General features: G+C 37.4%; 3 protein-coding genes across 3 annotated transcripts in view; 2 read left to right on the top strand and 1 right to left on the bottom strand.

The window, feature by feature from the left end:
• The window catches only part of LOC139944209 (GPI inositol-deacylase-like), a 34,290-nt gene extending 24,271 nt beyond the window's left edge, over positions 1-10,019 (top strand). The window contains exons 15-22 of the mRNA XM_071941178.1: positions 2,649-2,742; positions 3,992-4,082; positions 4,454-4,627; positions 5,392-5,536; positions 6,293-6,343; positions 6,675-6,976; positions 7,657-7,761; positions 8,260-10,019. Of these exons, the coding sequence (XP_071797279.1) occupies positions 2,649-2,742; positions 3,992-4,082; positions 4,454-4,627; positions 5,392-5,536; positions 6,293-6,343; positions 6,675-6,976; positions 7,657-7,761; positions 8,260-8,398 (1,101 nt within the window). The 3' untranslated portion in view covers positions 8,399-10,019. The remainder of the gene's footprint in view (positions 1-2,648; positions 2,743-3,991; positions 4,083-4,453; positions 4,628-5,391; positions 5,537-6,292; positions 6,344-6,674; positions 6,977-7,656; positions 7,762-8,259) is intronic.
• A 1,153-nt stretch (positions 10,020-11,172) lies between these two features.
• On the bottom strand, positions 11,173-15,199 carry LOC139943975 (pantetheinase-like). The gene is made up of 3 exons (XM_071940897.1): positions 15,108-15,199; positions 14,114-14,394; positions 11,173-13,453 (listed from the first exon to the last, which is right to left on the bottom strand). The coding sequence occupies exons 2-3, from the start codon at positions 14,369-14,371 to the stop codon at positions 12,035-12,037; spliced, it is 1,677 nt and encodes a 558-aa protein (XP_071796998.1). The 5' UTR covers positions 14,372-14,394; positions 15,108-15,199; the 3' UTR covers positions 11,173-12,034.
• A 223-nt stretch (positions 15,200-15,422) lies between these two features.
• On the top strand, positions 15,423-20,719 carry LOC139944332 (uncharacterized). The gene is made up of 3 exons (XM_071941326.1): positions 15,423-15,586; positions 17,437-17,558; positions 17,900-20,719. Exons 2-3 carry the CDS (start codon positions 17,452-17,454, stop codon positions 18,120-18,122), a joined length of 330 nt encoding a protein of 109 aa, XP_071797427.1. The 5' UTR covers positions 15,423-15,586; positions 17,437-17,451; the 3' UTR covers positions 18,123-20,719.
• Positions 20,720-23,342: the final 2,623 nt, after the last annotated feature.

The raw sequence follows: 23,342 nt of genomic DNA, 5'->3' as shown, positions 1-23,342 counted from the left end.
TCATGATAAAGTATACATGGAAAATTAATAGCATTGAGCTTGGTACAAAGGTTGAATTCAATTCCAATTCATTCATGATTGAAGAAAAGGCAAATGTTAATATTAAACAAATGTTGCACAATGACCATGTTCTTATAACTGATCTAGTTAAATATTAAATCATAATTAGTTCATGTTCATAGGGATTACATCGTTCTTGTTTTTAGAATAGTTTTCTGTGAGGCAATGGACAAACTGGATTTTTTTTTTTTTTTTTTTTTTGCTGTTTAGTTTTTGTCTGACTTTGTCTGACTTTGGAGTAATTAAACCTGTTCTGTGGAATTTTGCTGCGGGAAATTATACATTTATAAGTTTTATGGTAGCTATCTTGAATCTGATTACATGTATTTAGTGTCTTTGTTTGAAAAAAAGGGGAAATTATATATATACATTTTATGTTTTAAATGTTTTATGGAAGTTGTGCATTTTAAAGTTTTAGGATAACTGTTGAAAAGTAAGTCACAGTATTTTTCTTTGCTAAGTTTGTAAACATGATGGCAAGTAAACGTGAACAGGGCCAAATTTCATAGCGCTGCCTAAGCACGAAAAGTGGCTAAGCACCAAGTAATTATGCTTACCCGAATTCAGTGACCAGTCAAAATACCATCTCACATGTACAATTTGTGACTGGTGTCCTGCTCATTTCTGCTAAACTGAAAAATGTTAAGCAATATTTTCTGCTTTAAGCAGCTCTTTGAAAATGGGTTTTTGAAATGAATCTCAGTTCTATAAATAACGACTCCATTCATATTTAAACCATTCTTGACTACAATACAGTTTGGGATTTTGTTCACCGTGGTGGATCTTAATTTCAAGCACCAATACCTCTAATCCGAACCATAGGGTGATCACTTGATACCATGGGCAAACAAATCTACTCCAGAGATCTGTGTAGTCCTTGAGTTTGTTAAGCCGCTTTGTTCAATGGGATTACACGAACCCACCAGTTTGCAGGTGGGGTGGTTTGGGGCTGGCTGGGGTGCGTGTCTAGATTAGACAAAGGTAGTCCGATAAGATTACGAAAATCATCACAGTGTTGCATTTTTTTATAAGATTGTCTGCGCTGATTTTTATCCTTAAAAAAAATAAGATATACAAAGTAATAAACCAGTAAAAAGTAATAAGTATAAAAAACAGAGAAATAGCCATTGCAAACTGGGTCCAATTGTATGGTGCTGGTTACCATGTAGTTCTGTGCTTACGGTTTCCTGTAAAGCACACAGAACATGTAAGTAGAGCCATGAAATTTGGCCCAGCTTTTTCCGCAATAACAGGGTCTTTCTCAAAGCCGAAGGGACAACACAACTCACAAGTAAACTGATCTTGTTGTTTACTTCATGTTTTTTGTTATGGCAAATCTGTTCAAATCATCAAAAGCATGAATGTTTATTAGTAGTCAACAAAGCTGCCATATGTACCTCAAAAGGAAATGTCTCATGTTGCACACCAGGGGTGTATGAGGTTATTGTTTGGTTTTTCCTCCTACAACAATGTCTGTAAAGCACTGTTTACTCAGTACTTTCCAGTATGAGGGTAAAACCCACAAATATTCTCAAAACCTAAGCAAATTTAACATCGTCCTACATGTATATGACGTGAGAGGTGTTGTTTTTATTTTCGGCACAGATTGTGTTTCCGCCTCCTTGGGTCTACAGTGTATATTGATTATTCTGAGTGTGCCAAGAGGGGAATTAAAGAACTTCTCAAGAAGCTTGCATTCCATTGTGCCCCAGACAACGCCTCATTGAAACCTGCCCAGGAATGGTCCTTGGCACTTGTAGTGTTTCTTCGAATTCCTTACCCCTTCGGGCTATGTCCTCTTCCTGTACCCGTCTCAGAAAGAAAGAGGATTCTGTTGTCAACGAGACAAACATACCTCGATAAACATCTTCACCTATCCAACAATCAAGTCAATTACACATGTTATTTCTGCAGTTTGGCTGATTCACTGTGAACCCAATGTATGTTTTAAATCAAGTTGTACATGTAAGCTGATGACAGTGTTCATATTTGAGTAAGGGTGGAAAAGTTTTTAAGATTTGTCTGTTGTTTTTTGTCACTATTTAGAATGTGTCATCATTATTTAGAATGTACTAGTCTGTTCATCCATGGTTCATCCAAAAGCCTTTTTAGTGTTTTAGTCATTGTCAGTCTGTTGATGTTTATAGACCTTTCTCTTTCATAAAAAATCACTAATTTTTTTTTAAATTAGTGTACATTGAGCCAGAATAAGATCAAAGTGTGCCCCAAGTATTTTAGATGATAATATGTTTTTAAGGGTTTTTGAACCTGCATAAATCACTGGTATGTTTTTTCAACATATTTAATGTTAATTTGTGCTTAGTTTGTTTCATATAAAGGCCTTGAGTTATGTTCTTGAAGGAGCAATTTTTCTCTGGCACTTTTATGAGGTAAATGTTAATTTGTGTTGAAATTTTGCAAAGGGTAGAACAGAAAAAGCACAGAGAGTCCTCTGGCTTTACAATCATATTAAATGAAATGAACTGTGCACAGAATAGATAGAAGTTTAAATATGTGAAAAAAGTAATTTCCATGAACTGTACAAAAATTGATTAATTTTTGTTTTGTCTTTTTTTTTTACATTACAGATCGTCAGGTTCCACGCTAACCTACTTCCCAACTTCGTGGTGGTTGTTCTGGTGTATACGATCTGCTTTCAGCTCAGACATGTGTCAAAAGACCGTAAGTGCAAAACTTGTGATGTGTCGTGGCTGAGCGAATAAGAGCACATGACTCAAGCTCTGGTGTTTTTGATCAACAGAGTGTGGGTCCGAGTGCGGGTTGTGACACTTGTGTCCTTTAAAAGCAAGACACTTAACCATTATAGATCGTATTGAATAGCCCCTTATTGCTATGAAAAGTCGCCATCTTGTAGGGCAAGGTTTCTACGGCACATGCACGCACACACACACACGCACATACACAGACGCCATCTTGTAGGTCAGATATTTGAGCCGGGTGAGGTCATATTCAATACGGTCTATTGCTGCATTATTTGGATGGGCAGTAGGTCCTGTGTGTTGTGTAACGTAAAAGAACTCAGTGCACTTATTGTAAAGAGAAGGGTTTGATCGCCCCGGTGTTCCAGGTTCCATTGGCGCAGCATATTGCACCTTGTAAACCATTGCACTGTGCTATAAAGGAATACATGTATGTCTCATACTTCAAAACATAACTCCATATACCTTGCAGAAAAAAAGTCACAGAAAAAGTTAGATGCACTCATAATATTTCCTAACATCAGGTATGTGACCCAATCACCCAAATTTATGTTTATGCAAAATGTTTACAGGGCTTGAATTAACCAACAACACTAACAGCAACGGTTATCTTTTTGTGAAATATGGCAGACACTATGGCAGTACACTGTTTGGTTTGTGTGTATAGAGACAGATTTACCCAAACCACATGGTGCAATTGAATAATTGTGTCCACCATTATCTCAAAATGGCTTATTGCTGTGGTGCCCATAGCGCCCAGTTTCATATAGCTGTTTGGCAGAAAATACTGATTGACAACTTTTTTTGCTAAGCATAAATTGAGTCGGGCACCAGCCACAACATAGCAAACTTAATGTAATTTTGGCTGGTAACATGATTCTGCTAAGCAATACTATTCTTTGTTTCTGTGAGTTTGCTTACAGGTTTTTTGAAATTAGGCCCTGTGCTTTTGCTATGTGTACCAAATTGTGGTATTGTGGTTTAACTTGTGCAATTTTTACATTTTAATATTTTATGTGTTGCTGTACAAAAGGATTTAAAATTTCATGTAATTTTATATACTTGACGAAGAAAGAATAAACCATTAAATTCAATTCAATTTAATTCAAATTCAACTTTGTTGTTTTCATGCCGCTAACCAGAGACAAATAAATGTCCCTTCAAGTTTGAAGTACAAGGCATGTATTTATTTGTATTATATTTTGTTACAGAGGCCATTGACTCCTTCAATTGGATGCAGTCTACCTATGCTAAACCTACTGCTGTGGCGCTTACCATAAACATGTTCCGGGGCGTTGTAAAGTAAGTGAAAAATCACAAAGCTAAAGACAAAATAACACGATGTGTGTTTTTGTTCAAATCTTTTGCTATTTAATTATCTTTTTTATCTAGAGCAGAAAGCACTACCTCCCCAATTTCACGTAGCAAGTGTCACAACCAGGATTTGAACCCACGCCCTGCTGATCAAACACCAGAGCTTGAATCCGGTGCTCTCAACCGCCCGGCCATGACATGTCACATGAAGTGAACAATTCAGTACCCTTTTTATGAAGAGAAGGGGTTGCCTTGCAAGAATTTTTTTAAGAATCCTTGGTTTTATTACTAGACAGATAATTAAACCAATAACAATTGCATCAAAACCAAGTCCTATTTCTCAATTTGAATGGCTTTAGGTACGACCCGCTTGATTCAACATACGAGCTTCGATCATTAGAGGATAGGAACATCTCCTTCAGCGTTCTACCCATGGTGTTCTTCATCTTTGGCTATGCCATTCTTACCATCTTAGCTTCAGTTGTAGAGACCAAAGTGGCTTTATGGGCACGTTTTCTGTTTATGTTCAAAGGGTGAGTTGAGACTGAGGTACCTTGTAGATTTCGTTTTTAACCGTAGGGCATTAAGGCGTCTTTTTAATTACCATTTTTTTTACCGCATGAGGGCGCTTTTACAGTTTCAACTTGTTTTTTAATTTCCTGTGTGTAGTGTTCTTGTATCAATGACGAAATGCATAAACATAAATATAACAAACAATTGACAAAACCAAGTTTGTTTACTAATTTTTCATGCAGTTAAAAATACAGCGAATTGCATTTGAACACTTGTTTTGAGAGGAAGGTATACGACTGGTAATCACTCCAAAATTAATGGCATTAAAAACTTTTTGTTAGAATCCAACAGCAGCTTTTGATAGTATGAATACATTTATGAGAAAAAAATCTCACGTCAAAGTATTGCTGTTATGTAAAAAGATGTCAGTTTTCATGGCCCTGAATTTGAATCTGAGAATCATTACTGCAGTATCTCTTCTAAGCTTGTGTACTCATAGAGATTATGCAAACAAATTTGAATCTGGGGAGCGATACACAGCTGTAACGTTCCTCAGAGTGTATTCCTATTTGGGATGATGCTTCCTGTGTGGGCATTACATGTCTCTCCAGATTTTTGTCAATGTCTTAAAAACCTGACCAACTTTTTTTAAATGAAAAGGACGAAACAGAATACTTTATTAGAGGGTTAAGCTACTCAGTTTGTAAACCACAGTCCCTAAAGCTTACATCCTTTCAAATAGTTGTAATAGTTCTCTAAACTGTTATTATGTTTTTATCTAAAGGACAAAGGCTGATGAGCACCAGTTAAACCAAGGTGGTCCCACACCATGGTTGATGTATGCTGTACTAGGTGGCATCATGGCCATGTCTGTAGCCACCTGTGGTACTCTTGGGCTGGTTGTGTTGCTTTTCTTATATTTCTTTAAGGTATGTAAAACACTTCAGTGGTTCTGTGTTGTCATGATAAAAGCAGGGCCTAATTTCGGAGCTATTACCAGAAGCAAAGAATCTGCGCTTATAGAATCTGTGAATTCTGCACTTTTGTTAAGCGTATTTCATGGGTTAGCTGGGAATGTTTGCTTGTGTATGTGCGTACTTCACGTACTAGGCATTCTACACTAACAAGGCTAAAGCAGCAAGTCGGCGCTTGCCAGGCAATCAGAGAATGTTCACCCGCGTCCGCATATGTCAAATAACTGGGTGAGAGTTCATTATTTCCATAGACCCGCGCAAGTTTTTACCCATAAAGAACAGCTACATGTACGTCCAATGATCTGCCTCTTTTTGGCCTCAGAGATGGCATTTCTTGAAAGTGTGACGTCATATGCAATTAATCTAAGCAGCCACTGGCCTGCTTTGATGATATCAACATCATTTTCGATGGAATTATAGACAAGTCACATTGGGTTCAAAAACAGTACATTCCATGGCATTTCCTGGCTTGCAGATAACTATCAACACATTGAAAACATTCAAAACCTTTCTGAAAGCCACTAGTTTCAGGAGGCCTATCATCAATAACTTATTTATTTCTTCTGTGCCTCTGCCCCTTTGAGAAAATTTTGATTGAGGGGCTTTATAATTTATGATTGATTGATTAATTGAACTATCCACTGGTCACACAAGGAACTTTATAATTTCTTTACCCGGTACTTTCACAGATTTCTTTTTTTATCCAAACAGGTTGTTGGCTTAAAGACGAGAATTCAAAGACTTAGTCACTGCCTCAATATTGTAAGTCTAACATTTGTAACAAGTTCAAACCTGCTTCGAAAACAGGTTGAAAACACATCTCATGCAAAGCACTTATGGTCTTTATTTTGTGTCTGGGGTCTGGAACTAATGTTCTGCATTACAATAATCGAATGGCTCATTTATTTGGATTCCCTGTAGCATGGGGCAGTAACTGAAACATTGTAAGTCAAACTTTTGTAACAAGTTCAAACCTGCTTTTTGGGGATGGCGCCAGCCGTGATATTTTATTTTCAAGGGTATTTTGGGGTCTGGAACATAATGTTTTGCACTTACAATAATCTAATGGCTCTATTATTTGGTTTCCCTGTAGCATGGAGCAGTTCCTGAAGCAGAGATCCCACCACCCAACGATACCATCAATGCTGAGACCACAAATCACACCACCACCGAAAACAATGATGCCACATCTCCTGATACTGATGCGCAGGCACCTAGTGAGGATGTCACACCTAAGAAGAAAGTGGACCCAGACGCAGAGCCCAAGCCCAAGGACCTAAGCCCACTAGGCGTGGCCAAAGAGGCCTATAACTTTCACTTAGCCATCATGATGCTGTTGTGGTGTTTGGTTGTGTTGAATGGACCTGCACTAGTTGTATGGTTTAAGAACATCAGGTAGGCTGATTAAGTTCTTTGTAAGTAGAGTCATAGTATTATTAATTAATGGCGTCTTGCAAAGTGCTATATGAGGATGAAATCTATTAAATCGTTGCAGTACTCGATACTTAATGCACTTCTTATATTGCACACTTCATGTACTTTTTATATTGCGCACTTCACAATAACTGGATCAATGCGCTATACATTAGTGCCCTGGTCATTTGGCCAATAACATAAGTAATCTTTCTCAGCTCCATTGGGAGTATACAGCCTAGAGCTGCTGTGGCGCATCTGAAGGATTTTTTGAACACAATAATATCACCCTCTACCCTTGCTGGTACCCATTTATACCCCTGGGTGAAGAGAAGCAATTAGAGTAAAGCATATTGCTCAAGGACATAAGTGTCATGACTGGAATTCGAACCCACACCCTAATGGCTCAGCCATCGGAACTTGAGTCCGATCCCCCTAACCGATCAGCCACGTGTTATGAAAACTGTTCTCACACAGCAATTCAAAAACATACTTTTCTTAAACATAAAAAGTGCTTTGAGATGCCAAAAGATAAAGAATTCACATCAGTTTTACTACTTCACCACCAGAACTTGAATTGGATGATCTAAACTACTCAGCGATAACACCCCATGACTCAGTACAAATGTATCATTTTCTTCTTTCATTTGTCCCATACGCAGCCACAGTATCCATCTAGTCAATGATCCTTCTATGGTGATATCAGCTGCTGTATGTAGCATCATGTCAGTATTACTAGACGGAAGGTATACACTACCATCAAATAGGTGAGTTTCACTTTCAACTTGAACTTGGGTGATCGGGTTGGCGTAGTGGTATATTTCCTCGCCTTCCACCTCTAAGACTCTGGTTCAAATCACCCCGAGGACAATGTGGATTGGGTTCTCTGTCCCTACCTGACTGCGTGGGTTTTTCCTGGAATAGGTCTCTGTAGTTTTCCTCCAAAATCTAAAACTAAATATTTAAAACTGACACATTCTTCTTCGTCTTTGGCTAGTGAAGTTTCTTGCAATCCTAAGCTTCTGAACCAGAACAAATGAAATAAAATTAAAAATTAAAAAATCTCGATAAATTAAGTGAATGTTGGGTCATATCTTTACCTGCGAATATTGGCCTGGGCTCAACTTTGGGCTTGGGCAACTTTGCTTCTTTCACATGTTAAAAGCAATGTCTTTATAAGCTTCAGAAGAAGCAGAATTTGTGTGTGTGCAGCAGAAGTGCACATGTGTGGATACGTGAAATGTGATCCTTTTTTGTTTTGACAGGGAGTGTTGCAAGGTGGCGTCATGGGTGTTCCATGGCTTATCCATCCTGATGGTGTTGTATACATTAGAATCAACCTACCTGCTCTCCTATTTCATCACTGCTGTTTTAGCAATCTTGTCAACTCTTCAACTTTTTTAACCTACCCCTGCACCCTACCTTATCTCGACTAGCCTGCAGTCAGGCCAGGGTGGGGGGATGACTTCCTTCCCGTTGGCCGTGGCCCTTGGCCTCTCGGTCATTCTCGTCTCCTGTCTTGTCTTTGCCTCTTGGCCTTGAGCCATACAGAGCCCAATGTCAAGGAGTTCCTTAAGCAGAGTAACTTGCATAGCAAAAATAAGCAGGACACTAGTTTCAAATGGTCTGTGTGACATGGTACATATGTAGGTTGACTGGTAAACGTACTCTGGTAAGCATAAGTATTCTGTGCTTAGTTTGTTTGTGCTTACAGACCTTATAAAATAGGGCTTGGGTCCTAATTTAGTGGAGTCGTTTTGAAAAGCAGAGTATTGTGCGAGCAAAACTGAGAAGGAAACCAGTCACAGACAATATTCGTGGAATGGTACACATGTACATGTATTTCTGGTATGTGTATTCTGAGCAAAACTGGATTTTGCTGAGCTATTTTTTGTGCTTGAGCAGCTCTATGAAATTGTTGACAAAGACAGGTAAAATTGTTGTGCAATCACTAATTACCTCACTACTGTATTGGAAAAGCATCAACAATGTTATTTAAGAGACAATAAGTGTACATTCCATGGCCCGTGTCATGGCTCTGGTTAAAGCCGTTATACACTTTCGGTTCAGGGAAAAAAAAAAGTTCACAGATTTTCAAATAATTTACAGGGTTTTACAGAAGGTAATGGTGAAACACTTCTCTTGAAATATTGTTCCATGAAATGTTTTACTTTATGAGAAAACATTAAAACAATATTAATTCTCGTTAGCGAGAATTACGGATTTGTTTTAAACACGTCATGACACGGCGAAACGCGCGGAAAAAAGAGTGGGTTTTCCCGTTATTTTCTCCCGACTCCGACGACCGATTGAGCCTAAATTTTCACAGGTTTGTTATTTTATTTATAACTTGTGATACACGAAGTGTGGGACTTGGACAATACTGTTTACCGAAAGTGTATAATGGCTTTAACTCCTTATGAAACAAAAGGCAAGGATTTTTTGCTCGTTTGATTTCATACTTCAGCTATTAAGATCATTGCTTATACAGGTTAACACAACAGCAATAAACTCTGTAACTCTGTAAACAGAGAATGGGGACCATATACGCTAAAAAAGCGGCATGAGAATTGGCACAGGTGTGAAATTGTTTCTTAACTAAATTAGGTCTTGGTTTTGGTTTCTGTGTATTCGACTTCAGGGTTTTAATTTCTGTTTACATTACTCAAGTCAGGTTCATCACACAAACTGCCTAACTTCATCTTCACGTATTAGAGAGTTATAAAATAATCAGTGTCTTTTCAGATTAGATTAGTTTTCAAAAATAGAACATTTTAAACGCACAAGTTTCAGTAAATTTTGAATGGTTTATACAGCAATGCATTCTTGGGCCTACATAATGTTGTTGTTTTTCCTATCATGACAACTCCGTGAGGGATATTTTTATTTCTACTGCAGACATTTTAGAAAGGCACCAAGGCATAGGCCTATGGCAAGGTGCATATAGAAGCCTCCACTGTATCTAGACTGGAAAATAATGTCTTGAAATTCAATGAAATGAAAGTATCAGGCCGGCAATGCTGTAAGAATCATCCTAGACAATTTAGGGATGTACAAGGCATAATTTCTCAGGGTTTTTACGAAGATTCACCATTGTCAAGATGCCGATGTGAAGATGCATAAATTATTTTTAAAATGCAAACATAAAGTTTCAAGTTTCTATGTATTATAGGTTCATCGTGCAGGTCTTCAAACACATACATTGCTCAAAATGTAGAAAACAAAATGATACATTTTAATCAGGCCGAATGTTTAATTTTGGTCAAGGGACTTGCAGTTTATGGCATTCCAGTCTATTCACAAATGGCACCCTCTTGTGGTTGGGTATAAGGTCTAGGCAATTGATACTAATTTGGGTAGATTAGTGAAGAATTAGAAATGAAAAGGTACTTGTCTTTCTTTAGGAAATCTGTGATCTTGTGTAGATTGTATGGTAGATCTAGATATTTAATATAATCACTGCCAATCATTTAAAAATGAAGTTAAGTTTGTATATCTGTAACTATTTGAGACAGACTTATGGCGGACGTTTTTAACGCCTGGAAGAACTTTGGAATTTTTGGGGAGTATACAGCATGTGCTGCCAAGTATGTAGCGCACTCTGCTGACTGAGATCTCGAGTCTGATCCACTTAACCACGTGTTATAAAAATCGGTGTCGTACAATTCATCAAACTAAAAAACTTTGCACTCTTTTTTTTAAAGGTATAAGTGCTTTGAGACACCATACGATCAAGAATTTGCAGAATTTGAGTGTTATCATATTATTGTCATTTGTATTTAATCAAACTTATGTTACATTTAAGCTAAATTCCATTCACTGCAGAGAAAATCACACATGGAATACCAAGTCCTTGATGAATGAATTTGTAATTTATTAAAGGAACACGTTGCCTTGGATCGGTCGAGTTGGTCTTTGAAAAGCGTTTTGTGACCGTTTATTATAAAATGCATATGGTTAGAAAGATGATGTAAAAGTAGAATACAATGATCTACACAAATATGCCTCGAAATTGCGTGGTTTTCTTTTTACCTCGTCCAATAACACGGTCGGCCATTTATGGGAGTCAAAATTTTGACCCCCATAAATGGCCGACCGTGATAGTTCGCGACGTAAAAAGAAAACCGTGCAATTTTGAGAGATACTTGTGTGGATCATTATATTCTACTTTTAAAACATCTTTCTAACCATATACATTTCATAACCAACGGTTTCAAACGCTTTTTATAGACCAACTCGTCCGATCCAAGGCAACGTGTTCCTTTAATGTAATTCGGTACATTTTAAATTTGATGTTATTAGTACAATTTTTATATTTGGTTTAGACAGTTATGAATAAACAGTACAATTGGAAAATGATGGCATTTTGTTTAATTGTTTGAGAATAATAGACACATTAGAAAACAGGTATTGCATATTAACAAACAGTTAGGCCTATGATATGTAGCTTTTTAACAAAATATACTTTCATATATAAAAATCTGTCGACTAAATATCACTTACATTTCTTTACTTTTCAATTTCAGTCTACATTTACAAAACAGCTTCTTTGGGCCTTTTTGAGCTGTTTCATATTTCAGGGAAAGAGAAAGAAATTGTTTTGTCACAAATGGAATAATCGTCAATAGGAATACACAATCTGAGAAGCGTTATCAAATTTTGGGGCACATAATGGATACCTTTTTACATAAACACAATAATTAAAAGAGAAATGTTTCTCAAAATGCTATAAAAAATCGAAAGCTGCTGTAAGCTTCTAACTAAATGTTTTTATTGCCATTAATTTTAAAAAAGATTACCAAATGTATACCTTCTCTATGGTACATACAAAACCTAACGGCACCGATTCAGCACCATGTATTTACACACGGCGTCTCTTATGCAAGAAACACAGTTTTTACAAAACCGAATCGTTGTGGCATGATACTATGTTCTTTAGTGTCAAATATGACATATAACTTCATAAAGAAACAAACTAACTTAAGTCTTATTCAATTATATTGAAATGTTTTTGTACTCAATAATGGTTTTTGTTTCCCATTAATCTTTAGAATACAATCTCCCAAACACACTAGCCTCAAGTAACGGCTCCCTCGTCCCACTATCACTCCAAACACGATCATGAGGCGAAGGACTCTCCCACTCTTTGCCAATCACTGGTAACTGCACACCAGAAGTCAATACTGAAGGAAACAGTACTGTACTAGGGTCAAATCCCTCACCTCTCAAACTAAACGATTCAAATCTAGTCTTGGATTGTTCAGTCTCAGCACCACAGCTATACTTTATCTGAAATTTACATTTGACTAAAGCGCAGGTTTGTATATAGTACTGTCCATTGTTGATGTGTAGATCGTTGAAGACGCCGAGTGCGAATAGCTCTGTGTGGGTTGAGTTAGCGTTGAATGTGTAGTTAAGATAGCAACAGAGTCCTTTGCTGCACACTGATGTTCGTGCAGATTGTTCGGTTAGGAGGGTGAAGGTATAGGGGTCGTGGTTCATAAGTGATATGAATGGTTTATCGCAAGATGGTGATGATTGCAATGGTGACGATGGATGGGTAACTTTTTGCGTTTCCTCTCTAACTTCCGGAAATGGGGATGTTTCTGAGCCTTCAGTGAAAATAGCCCTGACCACAGGAGACACCTTTAGAAGCTCCTTAGGAGTGAGTTTCGTAATCTGTTTCAAGGTATTCTTCATGTCAGTAGAGTTCATATTTGCGGCTCTCTGTTTTCGAATGGGTAACTTCCCAACCACCAAAACCCCTTTGTACTCCATCATGTTATAATGATACACAACAGCACCTTTTGCACCGTTGTACAACCCACCACCAGTAAATTGAAATAAAGGCAATTGGATATTTGCAGCCAATAGATTGACGTCAAAACTGATAGCCCAAGCTTGTTGATATTCCACCGCACTAAGCAATGGTAACTCATTCATCCATCCTGTGGGGAAGACCATATTAGTGATCCCCATACCATGAACTAAAAGCTCCGCTGGTTGTTCAAACAACATATCAAAACAAGTAAACAGCCCAAAAACCCCAAACTCAGTTTGGAATACCCCCAGGTTTTCGACTCCCCTTCCAGGCTGAAACATAGTCCTCTCTACTGAATACAGGTTTATTTTGTTATACTTTGCTACAAGTTGACCATCCGCACCAAAAGCAACATCAGTGTTGAACTTATACATGCCGTCTGGCGGGCAGTCGGGTGCCTGTGAAGTCTTTTTGCACGGCTTCTTTGCAGCGAGGTTAGCAACGACTACCATTGAATAGTTTTTAGCCAGACAGCTGAGGCGCTGCAGGATGGGCGAGTCCTTCAACTGTATAGAGTCGCAGGGTATGATTTTTCGCTCATATGGGTTGGGAACAAACTCCAAGAAGGCAGTGACGGTGGTGTTGGACATTTTTAAGCCAGTGATGCCGTACTCCGGAAAGACAATCATCGAAACACCCTGGAAACAAGTACAAAAAAATGTAAAGTCGAACAGTCAAAAACAGAAATTAGATTTGTTTAGTTTCCTACATAATATGTGCAAACTCTTGTCTAGCCATCTTCATTATTCCTTGAGTCGCAGTGTTTTCACTTTTGTTCATCCTGTCCATCTTAAATTAGAGTGTCTTTACTCTGCTTGTCAAACTCCCTCATACTTCCCCTCCTTAATCCGCTCCCCTTTTATACATTCCTCATCCCCACCCCCATCTCTCCCCCATCTAATTCTTACCTACTATACCAGTTGCAACAATGCAAACTCATTTAATTTTGGTTGGTTTAAATCAGTTTTTGTTCAGCAAGATTTTCTGTGCACTAGCAAGTTTTTAAGGAGCTTAAACAGGCTTTATGAAATGTGGCCTTCTGCTTTTGCTGCAGTGACCTTTGCAAAGTTCCAGAATAAGTTTACATTTCCCTATTTGAAGAGATGCCCTAACCAGAGAAAAAAGAGCAGGGCGCCTTCAAGAACGAAATTCCAAGGCCTGATACAAGTTGTTGCACAAAGGGATTATGATACAGATGGTGATAGCTCAACAAATATATTGCTCATTTTGATGGTTATCAAAAGCTGAACAAGATTATTTGTTTTATAGACAAAGAATTTAGAATCTCACTCGGGTACCTTTGAAGCAGCAGTGATGATCTGCTCCTCATAAGTGTCCACATTTATATTCATCAACCGTAATGCCTCTTCACGACTGATACTTGGAAGAAGCCAGTTCAGCGTATCATGCTGGTAGACTGCTGCAGTGAAACTCAAGGACCCATCATTCTCTGTATCGTGGATGGTTTCATCATGTTGAACGTAGCCGTGTTCGTTTGGCTGGCCGCCAGCTAGTAAACTTCCACACAGGCAGGTTAGTATGAGCGGTAGCATCATTGTGAAATGAGTACCAACCAGATCTGAGGGGAAACAAAAAGATCCAAAACTCTGATGAAATTGTTTACAAACTGCGGCCCATTTTCAAATTCAAGACACTGACTTAGCTGGCTCTTTTAGGTTTTTTTTCTATCTATGAAAAGTTAGGGAGTCCAGCACTTTTGTATTTTTTCACAAAACCCTAACAAGTTTTATACCATTGGAAAGAGGATAATAAAAGCAGTGTATTGATTTCATTTCAATAGCTTTATAGAATGGCAGCATAATGCTCATATTAACCGTGACAGAACAGAAGGACAATTATTCAAGTCTGTCAATTTCTTACTAATAATAATGGGCGTGGCCACTGCTCCTGATTTATTAATAAATTAAGAAGAGCATAGACTTATCATAAGAGCATATCAGACAATACATTTGACATAATTGATTTCGGTATCCATTTCAAATGGGAAACTAGGTAAAAATTGAGTCTTGTTGAGATATTTTAAAGCCTATATATTTTCACAAAAAGGTAAACAAATTAAAATACAGAGCAGAGTTCACAGACTGACTGCGCTCAATCAACACGGACATATAGAAGAAAGCCAATGTTGTTTTCGTCCGGGTTAGCCCCACTTCACTTGTGTGGTGGGGCTACTTCCGGGTAAGAGACATCACACCACAATACTAATATTTTTCTTTATGAAATGAAGGTTGCAGGTACTCAAACCAATAGTAAAACTAGGTATAAACTTACCTGCTTCAAGTAGAAACCCTTCTATTCGATCGGATTTGTTGTCTTCGGGTAGCAGACAGAAATGGTTCGGGGGTCTGCAACTTGAACCTAAGTGTACAGCGCCCTCTGTTGTCAAAATTTGACCACTACACAATCTGCTTAGCAAATTTTTGGTGATAATAGCAAGAAATGACAGGTGTATTTGGTGGCCAATTAGACCATTGGACATAGTGTGAAACCTTATTGTTTTATTTCGGGTGTAACTTCCAATAAAACAAAATAAGAAAGACAGAAATAGCATCAAGAAACTGTTAGATTGACCAATGAAAACGACCGTACTGCATGCTGAAAAGCCGTTGGATGATCACATGACTCTAAAGGCGCTCAGTTTCAAAGACAAAATGGACGCCGTCAACCTGTCTCGATCTACGTGTGCTTTAGTGGTCAACAAATTGAAGATTTTACGGGATTAATCCAATGACCATACCACAAACGTGACCGTGAGTACCTATTCGATTGTGATAATGATTTTGATGTAATGAAATTGTCGTTATTAGGAAAGGAATGGGACTATATTAAGATGTGATTACTGAGATTGAGATGTGAGCGACAGCCTGGAGTTCAGGGTCTTTCCATAATAATCTAGGGGGATCATAATGTCGATCCATCTGCAAAATCATCTTAAATGAGCGGCTTGTAGTTGAACATTCTGAATGGAAATGTTACGTAAGAAAAGTCTCAATAAGTCAAAGCGCTGTGATCATGCACTCAGTGTGCGGCGTGCGTGCGGCCGGGTTGATACATTGTACAGGGTGTCAGGCATACGCGCAATGCAATGCGCGCCTTTCCGTACCGTGGTGTGAAGTTTGATTGGACTAAAGTTTTGATGTTTTCACTGTTTTCCCCTGTCCGACGAAAATATTCAACCAATCACAGCAAAGTTGATACACAGTGTGAACGAATAATTGTAGCAGAAAATGCCGGAAACCCCACCTACACAAGTTATTTGGTTCACGAATGAGCGCTCTCTACAATTGGTGTGCAGAGTTGTTTATTGGAAGTGCCCCGTGTAGAACCAAACAATTTTATCAAAAAATGTTGCGTTTTGGCTCGTTTTGAACAACATTTTGCATGACCGTCCGACGAATTCTTGTGATCATTTTAAATAAAATCAAAATGATTTTAAATTTTGCATCCACATAGTGATTTTTGAGCCCAAAAGAGACTTCTTTTCCATACACCTGAAGAATTTGACTTGAAAGTGGGCACACGTTTTCGACAAAAACTGCCATGATTACTTTAGGTTTCTAAGGGATAACTTTCCGTATGGCGCCACCACTAAATTCACTCATTTTTACGAAAAAGGTTATCTCATTGAGGGGATAACTTTCCGTATGGCGCCACCACTTTTTCACTCATTTTTGCAAAAAAGGTATTTCATTGAGGTAAATTAGATACTATATTCCCAACTTTCTTGTGAAAATACATTTACCTGGACAGCTTTTGCTGTATGAAACCCACGTTTTTATGCCGAAATATTCCACCCACTGTTGTCCTTTTACCGTATCATATTTTTGAGCTATATTAACTCAAAATAGTGTGCACTCTCGTTTTAGTGTATTAGGATTATTTTTCTTATATAAACATTGTTGGTCACCCTTGATGGCAGGACAATTACGGATGTGCACGCGCAATCAGTAGTCTAATGCGGCCATTCCAACAAAAGGAATCAACACTCTTTATCATGGTTCCGACGCAAATTTTTACAGCGATTGCCATTATTTTTATTTTGCATAAAATTACACCGATTTGAGCGAGCACGTTTTCAAGTCGATGTTTTCGCCACAAATGAGCTAAGGTCAATATCTGGGTGAAAAAAATCTTCGCATAAGTGTGGGTCTCATTTTCTGGGAAAAAAATCTCCATGGCATGAAAATGTGGGTTTTTAATATTTTGATGTATGTTTTATCCTCCTTGGTACTTGGGCATAGAGCTAAGATGCAGAAGGAGCCCTGCCAATTGGCACTATTTATGGGGCTATCTATAACGGTCATAGTCCCTTCCTTAACCTTTGCACTAAACTTCTACAAAAAGTGAACCTTATAAAGCTTAAAATGGCACTGATGAACATGCAAATTGCACAGTGATTGTTTTAAGACTTAGAAAGTTTACTATGCAAAACATTAGTGTGGTTTAAATTTTAAGTTACGAAAGAAGAATATTCTTATTCTGTGTGATGCAAACAAAATTGAAAATTTGGCGACAAATTGTTCTTTCAAATTGTTGCTTCACCTATATGAAAACAACACACCCTTCTCACAAAACATTGTTATATTTTGTTTGTATTTAGGCTGTAGCTGCAGAAATGCTATTGACAGATGAAGTCTACTTCCCCAAGGTAGTTGCATTGCATATTGATAATGCACATGCTGTCCTGCATCAAGATTCAATGATTATGTTCTCCATCAACAGGTAAATGTACTATTAAGAGAAACCATTGTTTGAGATGTCTCGAAATAGATGATGTACAGTTTGAACATTCAGATTTAAGAAAAATGTTGATTTTAGAAACATTTTCCAAAATCAAAGGGTATCCGAGCAATAATTTGTAGTACTTTATTAGTTTGAGTCTATTGTTATGACCTAGGGAAAATGTTTTTCAGCCACTAAAGAAATCCTGGGCAGAACCCTGTTATCCCAAACTACTCCTCTGTTTCATTACGTGTTAATATTTTAAATATAACTATTTAAGCATTATATTGTTCTTATAATTGTTCTCATAATTGTTCTTTGTTTACCCAACTGCTGCGTAGAATACTTAACATCAACTGGCGGGACCATTACAAACAGGGAGGTATACGGCAATCTACCGCCGTCCGAGACAGTTATGCAGAGACGCCTTCAGTTTGCCGGTCACTGTTTACTACAGACGATCAACCTATATCGCACCTGGTCTTCTGGAATCCTCCTGGCGGACATCCAAACCGCGGCAGGAGGAAAATCAACTACCCAGACACCATCACCAGAGACACTTAATATCTCAATCAAATCGAGACCCAACAACTCATGAGGGATAAAGCAACCTGGCACCACTTCATCAAAGCTGCTTCTACTATTTAGTCCAAGGACGAAGGATGATGATGATGATGATGATGATGTTTGCATGATACAGCAGGGGGGTGTCATCACTGTGAAATACATAGCCATCAACTGATGAGTAGATGCTGAGACCTGCAGTTGAAGCTTCAAACAATGTACAGTGTGTCTGATAAATGAACTGCTTTCTCTTATTATCAAATTTTGCCAGAAAATGTGGTTCTATCAAATTTTGCTTGAAAATGTGTGCAAAGGCCTTATGGTTTGTTATCAAATATTGCCTTAAAAAGTGGCTTTATCAAATTTTGCCTGAAAATGAGAACAAGGCTGGTAAACAGAGGCTTTATCAAATTGCGTGAAAATGTGTGCAAGGATATTACATTACCTTCATAGCCTTATGGTTTTATCAAATTTTGCCTAAAAAGGTGTTTTTAATCAAATTCTGCCTGAAAATGTGTGCATTATTGTGTTATCATTTTTTTTGCCTAAAAATGTGGCTTATCACATTTTACTTGAAAATGTGTGCAAGGCTAAAGCCTTTTGGTTTTATCAAATTTTGCCTGAAAATGTGGCTTTATCAAACTTTGCCTGAAAATGAGTACGAAGGCTTGCTTGAAAATGTGTGCCTAATGGTTTTATCAAATTTTGCTTGAAAAAGTGTGCAAGGCTTTAGCAAAACTATAGAGGTATAATAGCCTTATGGTTTTATCAAATTTTGCCTCAAAATGTGGCTTTATCAAATTTTGCTTGAAAATGTTCACAAGGCCTTATGGTTTTTATCAAATTTTGCCTAAAAGTGTGGCTTTATTAAATTTTGCTTGAAAATGATCACAAGGAGTATGGTTTTTATCAAATTTTGCCTCAAAATGAGGCTTTATCAAATTTTGCTTGAAAATGAATGAATTTTGCTTGAAAATGATAGCAAGCCTTATATGGTTTTATCAAATTTTGCCTCAAAATGTGGCTTTAACAAATTTTGCTTGAAAATGATCACAAGACCTTATGGTTTTATCAAATTTTGCTTGAAAATGTGTGCAAGGATATCACATAATGGCTTTATCAAATTTCTTATGGTTTTATCAAATTTTGCTTGAAAATGGTTTTTATCAAATTTTGCTTGAAAATGTGTGCAAGGCTATATAGCCTTATGGTTTTTATCAAATTTTGCCTAAAAATGTGGCTTTATCAAATTTTGCTTGAAAATTATCACAAGGCCTCATGGTTTTTATAAAATTTTGCTTGAAAATGTGTGCCTTATGGTTTTTATCAAATTTTGCCAAAAAATGTGGCTTTTTTTTAATTTTGCTTGAAAATGTGTGCAAAGCCATAGCCTTATGGTTTTTATCAAATTTTTACTGAAAATGTGTGCAAGGCTATACCTTATGGTTTTTATCAAACTTTGCCTAAAAATGTGGCTTTATCAAATTATTCTTGAAAATGTGTGCAAGGCTATAGCCTTATGGTTTTTATCAAATTTTGCCTCAAAATGTGGCTTTATCAAATTTTGCTTGAAAATTAGCAAAAGGCCTTATGGTTTTATCAAACTTTGCTTGAAAATGTGTGCTAGGCTATAGCCTTATGGTTTTTATCAAATTTTGCCTCAAAATGTGGCTTTATCAAATTTTGCTTGAAAATTAGCAAAAGGCCTCATGGTTTTATAAAATTTTGCTTGAAAATGTGTGCAAGGCTATAGCCTTATGGTTTTTATCAAATTTTTACTGAAAATGTGTGCAAGGCTATAGCCTTATGGTTTTTATCAAATTTTGCCTAAAAATGTGGCTTTATCAAATTTTGCTTGAAAATGTGTGCTTGGCTATAGCCTTATGGTTTTTATCAAATTTTGCCTCAAAATGTGGCTTTATCAAATTTTGCTTGAAAATTAGCAAAAGGCCTTATGGTTTTATAAAATTTTGCTTGAAAATGTGTGCAAGGCTATAAGCCTTATGGTTTTATCAAACTTTGCTTGAAAATGTGTGCTAGGCTATAGCCTTATGGTTTTTATCAAATTTTTACTGAAAATGTGTGCAAGGCTATAGCCTTATGGTTTTTATCAAATTTTGCCTAAAAATGTGGGCAAGGCTATAGCCTTATGGTTTTTATCAAATTTTGCCTAAAAATGTGGCTTTATCAAATTTTGCTTGAAAATGTGTGCTTGGCTATAGCCTTATGGTTTTTATCAAATTTTGCCTAAAAATGTGGCTTTATCAAATTTTGCTTGAAAATTATCACAAGGCCTCATGGTTTTATAAAATTTTGCTTGAAAATGTGTGCAAGGCTATAGCCTTATGGTTTTATCAAATTTTGCTTGAAAATGTGTGCTAGGCTATAGCCTTATGGTTTTTATCAAATTTTTACTGAAAATGTGGCTTTTTAAAATTTTGCTTGAAAATGTGTGCAAAGCTATAGCCTTATGGTTTTTATCAAATTTTGCCTAAAAATGTGGCTTTATCAAATTTTGCTTGAAAATGTGTGCAAGGCTATAGCCTTATGGTTTTTATCAAATTTTGCCTCAAAATGTGGCTTTATCAAATTTTGCTTGAAAATGTGTGCAAGGCTATAGCCTTATGGTTTTATCAAATTTTTACTGAAAATGTGTGCAAGGCTATAAGCCTTATGGTTTTTATCAAATTTTGCCTAAAAATGTGGGCAAGGCTATAGCCTTATGGTTTTTATCAAATTTTGCCTAAAAATGTGGCTTTATCAAATTTTGCTTGAAAATGTGTGCTTGGCTATAGCCTTATGGTTTTTATCAAATTTTGCCTAAAAATGTGGCTTTATCAAATTTTGCTTGAAAATTATCACAAGGCCTCATGGTTTTATAAAATTTTGCCTGAAAATGTGTGCAAGGCTATAGCCTTATGGTTTTTATCAAATTTTGGTTAAAAATGTGGCTTTATAAAATTTTGCTTGAAAATGTGTGCAAGGCTATAGCCTTATGGTTTTTGTCAAATTTTTACTGAAAATGTGTGCAAGGCTATAGCCTTATGGTTTTTATCAAATTTTGCCTCAAAATGTGGCTTTATCAAATTTTGCTTGAAAATGTGTGCAGGCTATAACCTTATGGCTTTATCAAATTTTGCTTGAAAATGTTTACAAGTTTGGTTTTGTGTGTACGAAAATAAAGGTTAATTTTTAAGGGCGAATCAATTTAGGTTTTGATTGCCCTAAAGTCAAAGACTAATGTCTCATTACTCGAGTCGTCTACTTGGCCGCCATGTTTGAACACAGTGCAGCAATGGTTGTGTATTATTTTTAGACCTAATTTCATATGCGCAACAATACTTGGCTAAAAGCGACTTAATACATACCCAATTGCATTGTAGTTAAACATGGTGGCCTGAGGGTCCATCTTAACCCGATGGAACCCACCCCCACACTGTAGGGGGGGGGGGCTAACATTGGTCCTTACAGTGTGGAGGTGGGTTCCATCGGGATAAGATGGACCTTCCGTATTTGATTAAGAGGGGGGGGGGTAGGGTTGAGGCAAATAAAGTACAAGTTACAAGGAGAATTCTGTTCGATTTTTTATTGAAAATTTTGGCCAAAAAAAAAGGAGAGTCGTGCAAACACCTGAGCCTGTCGGTGGACCCCCTCGGCCACCTGGAACTTGTGATGATCTTAAGGTCCAAAGTGCAATGGTTGATATGTTCTCTGTTCAGTGGAGTTCAATTAGATGCGCTACTAGTGGTTTGTAACAACGATGTAATGTCTTACAAATCTAACGAGCTAGACGCAATTTAGCGCTTGGTTTTAGACGCAGAAGTGCTGAGCAGAAGGTAGTTGTTGCTTGCTTAAATGAAATGGTGCCCTCAAGAGTGCTTAGGATTTCACCGATTGTGGTTTCGCAACCAAGCCGCACTGGTGGTGCTAAGAGGTGTCGACACTTGTTCCAATGGGATCCTAACTCAACAGATGATGACAACTTCTATCCCGATGATGATGTGCTGGTCGGAGAAACAAGTTCTGTAATGGGCATGAATTTTGTATACCATTGTGTGTAACGCAAGTCGTCAAAATTCTTTGCGTACAAATGTCAAAAAATTGTTCAACGGTTTGAGCATGATAAGTAGTGATGTTTTCTCACTGCATGTTTGCTAATAACTGATACTGGAGATGACATTGGATCGATATTTAGTCTACCATCCTTAACAAAAACGGAAAGTGAAAGTGCAGAGAATATGCAACAACTGGGGAAGTATGGGTAATTCAAAACACAAGCGAAAGTGTAGAGAATTCGCAACACCAGGGGAAGTATGGGTAATTCAAAACACAAGCAAAAGTGTAGAGAATACGCAACACTAGTGGGAGTATGGGTAATTCAAAACACAAGTGTAAGTGTAGAGAATGCGCAACACAAGGGGAAGTATGGGTAATTCAAAACACAAGTGAAAGTGAAAAGAATTCGCAACCCCAGGGGAAGTATAGGTAATTCAAAACACAAGCGAAAGTGTAGAGAATACGCAACACAAGGGGAAGTATGGGTAATTCAAAACACAATCAAAAGTGAAAAGAATTCGCAACCCCAGGGGAAGTATGGGTAATTCAAAACACAAGCGAAAGTGAAGAGAATATGCAACACCAGGGGAAGTATGGTAATTCAAAACACGAGTGTACGTGTAGAGAATACGCAACACCAGGGGAACTATGGGTAATTCAAAACACAAGTGTAGGTGTAGAGAATACGCAACACTAGGGGAAATATGGGTAATTCAAAACACAGTTAAAAGTGTACAGAATACGCAACACTAGTGGGAGTATGAGTAATTCAAAACACATGTGAAACCGAAAAGAATTCGAAACACCAGGGGAAGTATGGGTAATTCAAAACACAAGCGAAAGTGTAGAGAATATGCAACAACAGGGGGAAGTATGGGTAATTCAAAACACAAAAAAAAGTGAAAAGAATTCGCAACACAAGGGGAAGTATGGGTAATTCAAAACACGAGCAAAAGTGAAAAGAATTCGCAACCCCAGGGGAAGTATGGATAATTCAAAACACAAGTGTAAGTGTAGAGAATACGCAACATCAGGGGAAGTATGGGTAATTCAAAACACAAGCGAAAGTGTAGAGAATACGCAACACCAGGGGAAGTATGGGTAATTCACAACACAAGTGCAAGTGTAGAGAATACATAACATCAGGGGATGTATGGGTAATTC

Source organism: Asterias amurensis, chromosome 11, assembly GCF_032118995.1.
Source record: "Asterias amurensis chromosome 11, ASM3211899v1".
In the NCBI taxonomy this organism is placed as follows: domain Eukaryota; kingdom Metazoa; phylum Echinodermata; class Asteroidea; order Forcipulatida; family Asteriidae; genus Asterias; species Asterias amurensis.
The sequence above is the reverse complement of the archived record's forward strand: the minus strand, read 5'-3'. Positions and strand labels throughout refer to the sequence as shown.

Bases quoted from the DNA above. Each gene is read 5' to 3' on its own strand.
- LOC139943975 (XM_071940897.1), bottom strand. From the start codon at position 14,371: ATGATGCTACCGCTCATACTAACCTGCCTGTGTGGAAGTTTACTAGCT. The intron at 13,454-14,113 runs GTACCCGAGTGA...ACTTGTTTCCAG, and splicing joins TCATCACTGCTGCTTCAAAG to GGTGTTTCGATGATTGTCTT.
- LOC139944332 (XM_071941326.1), top strand. From the start codon at position 17,452: ATGCTATTGACAGATGAAGTCTACTTCCCCAAGGTAGTTGCATTGCAT. The intron at 17,559-17,899 runs GTAAATGTACTA...ACTGCTGCGTAG, and splicing joins ATTATGTTCTCCATCAACAG to AATACTTAACATCAACTGGC.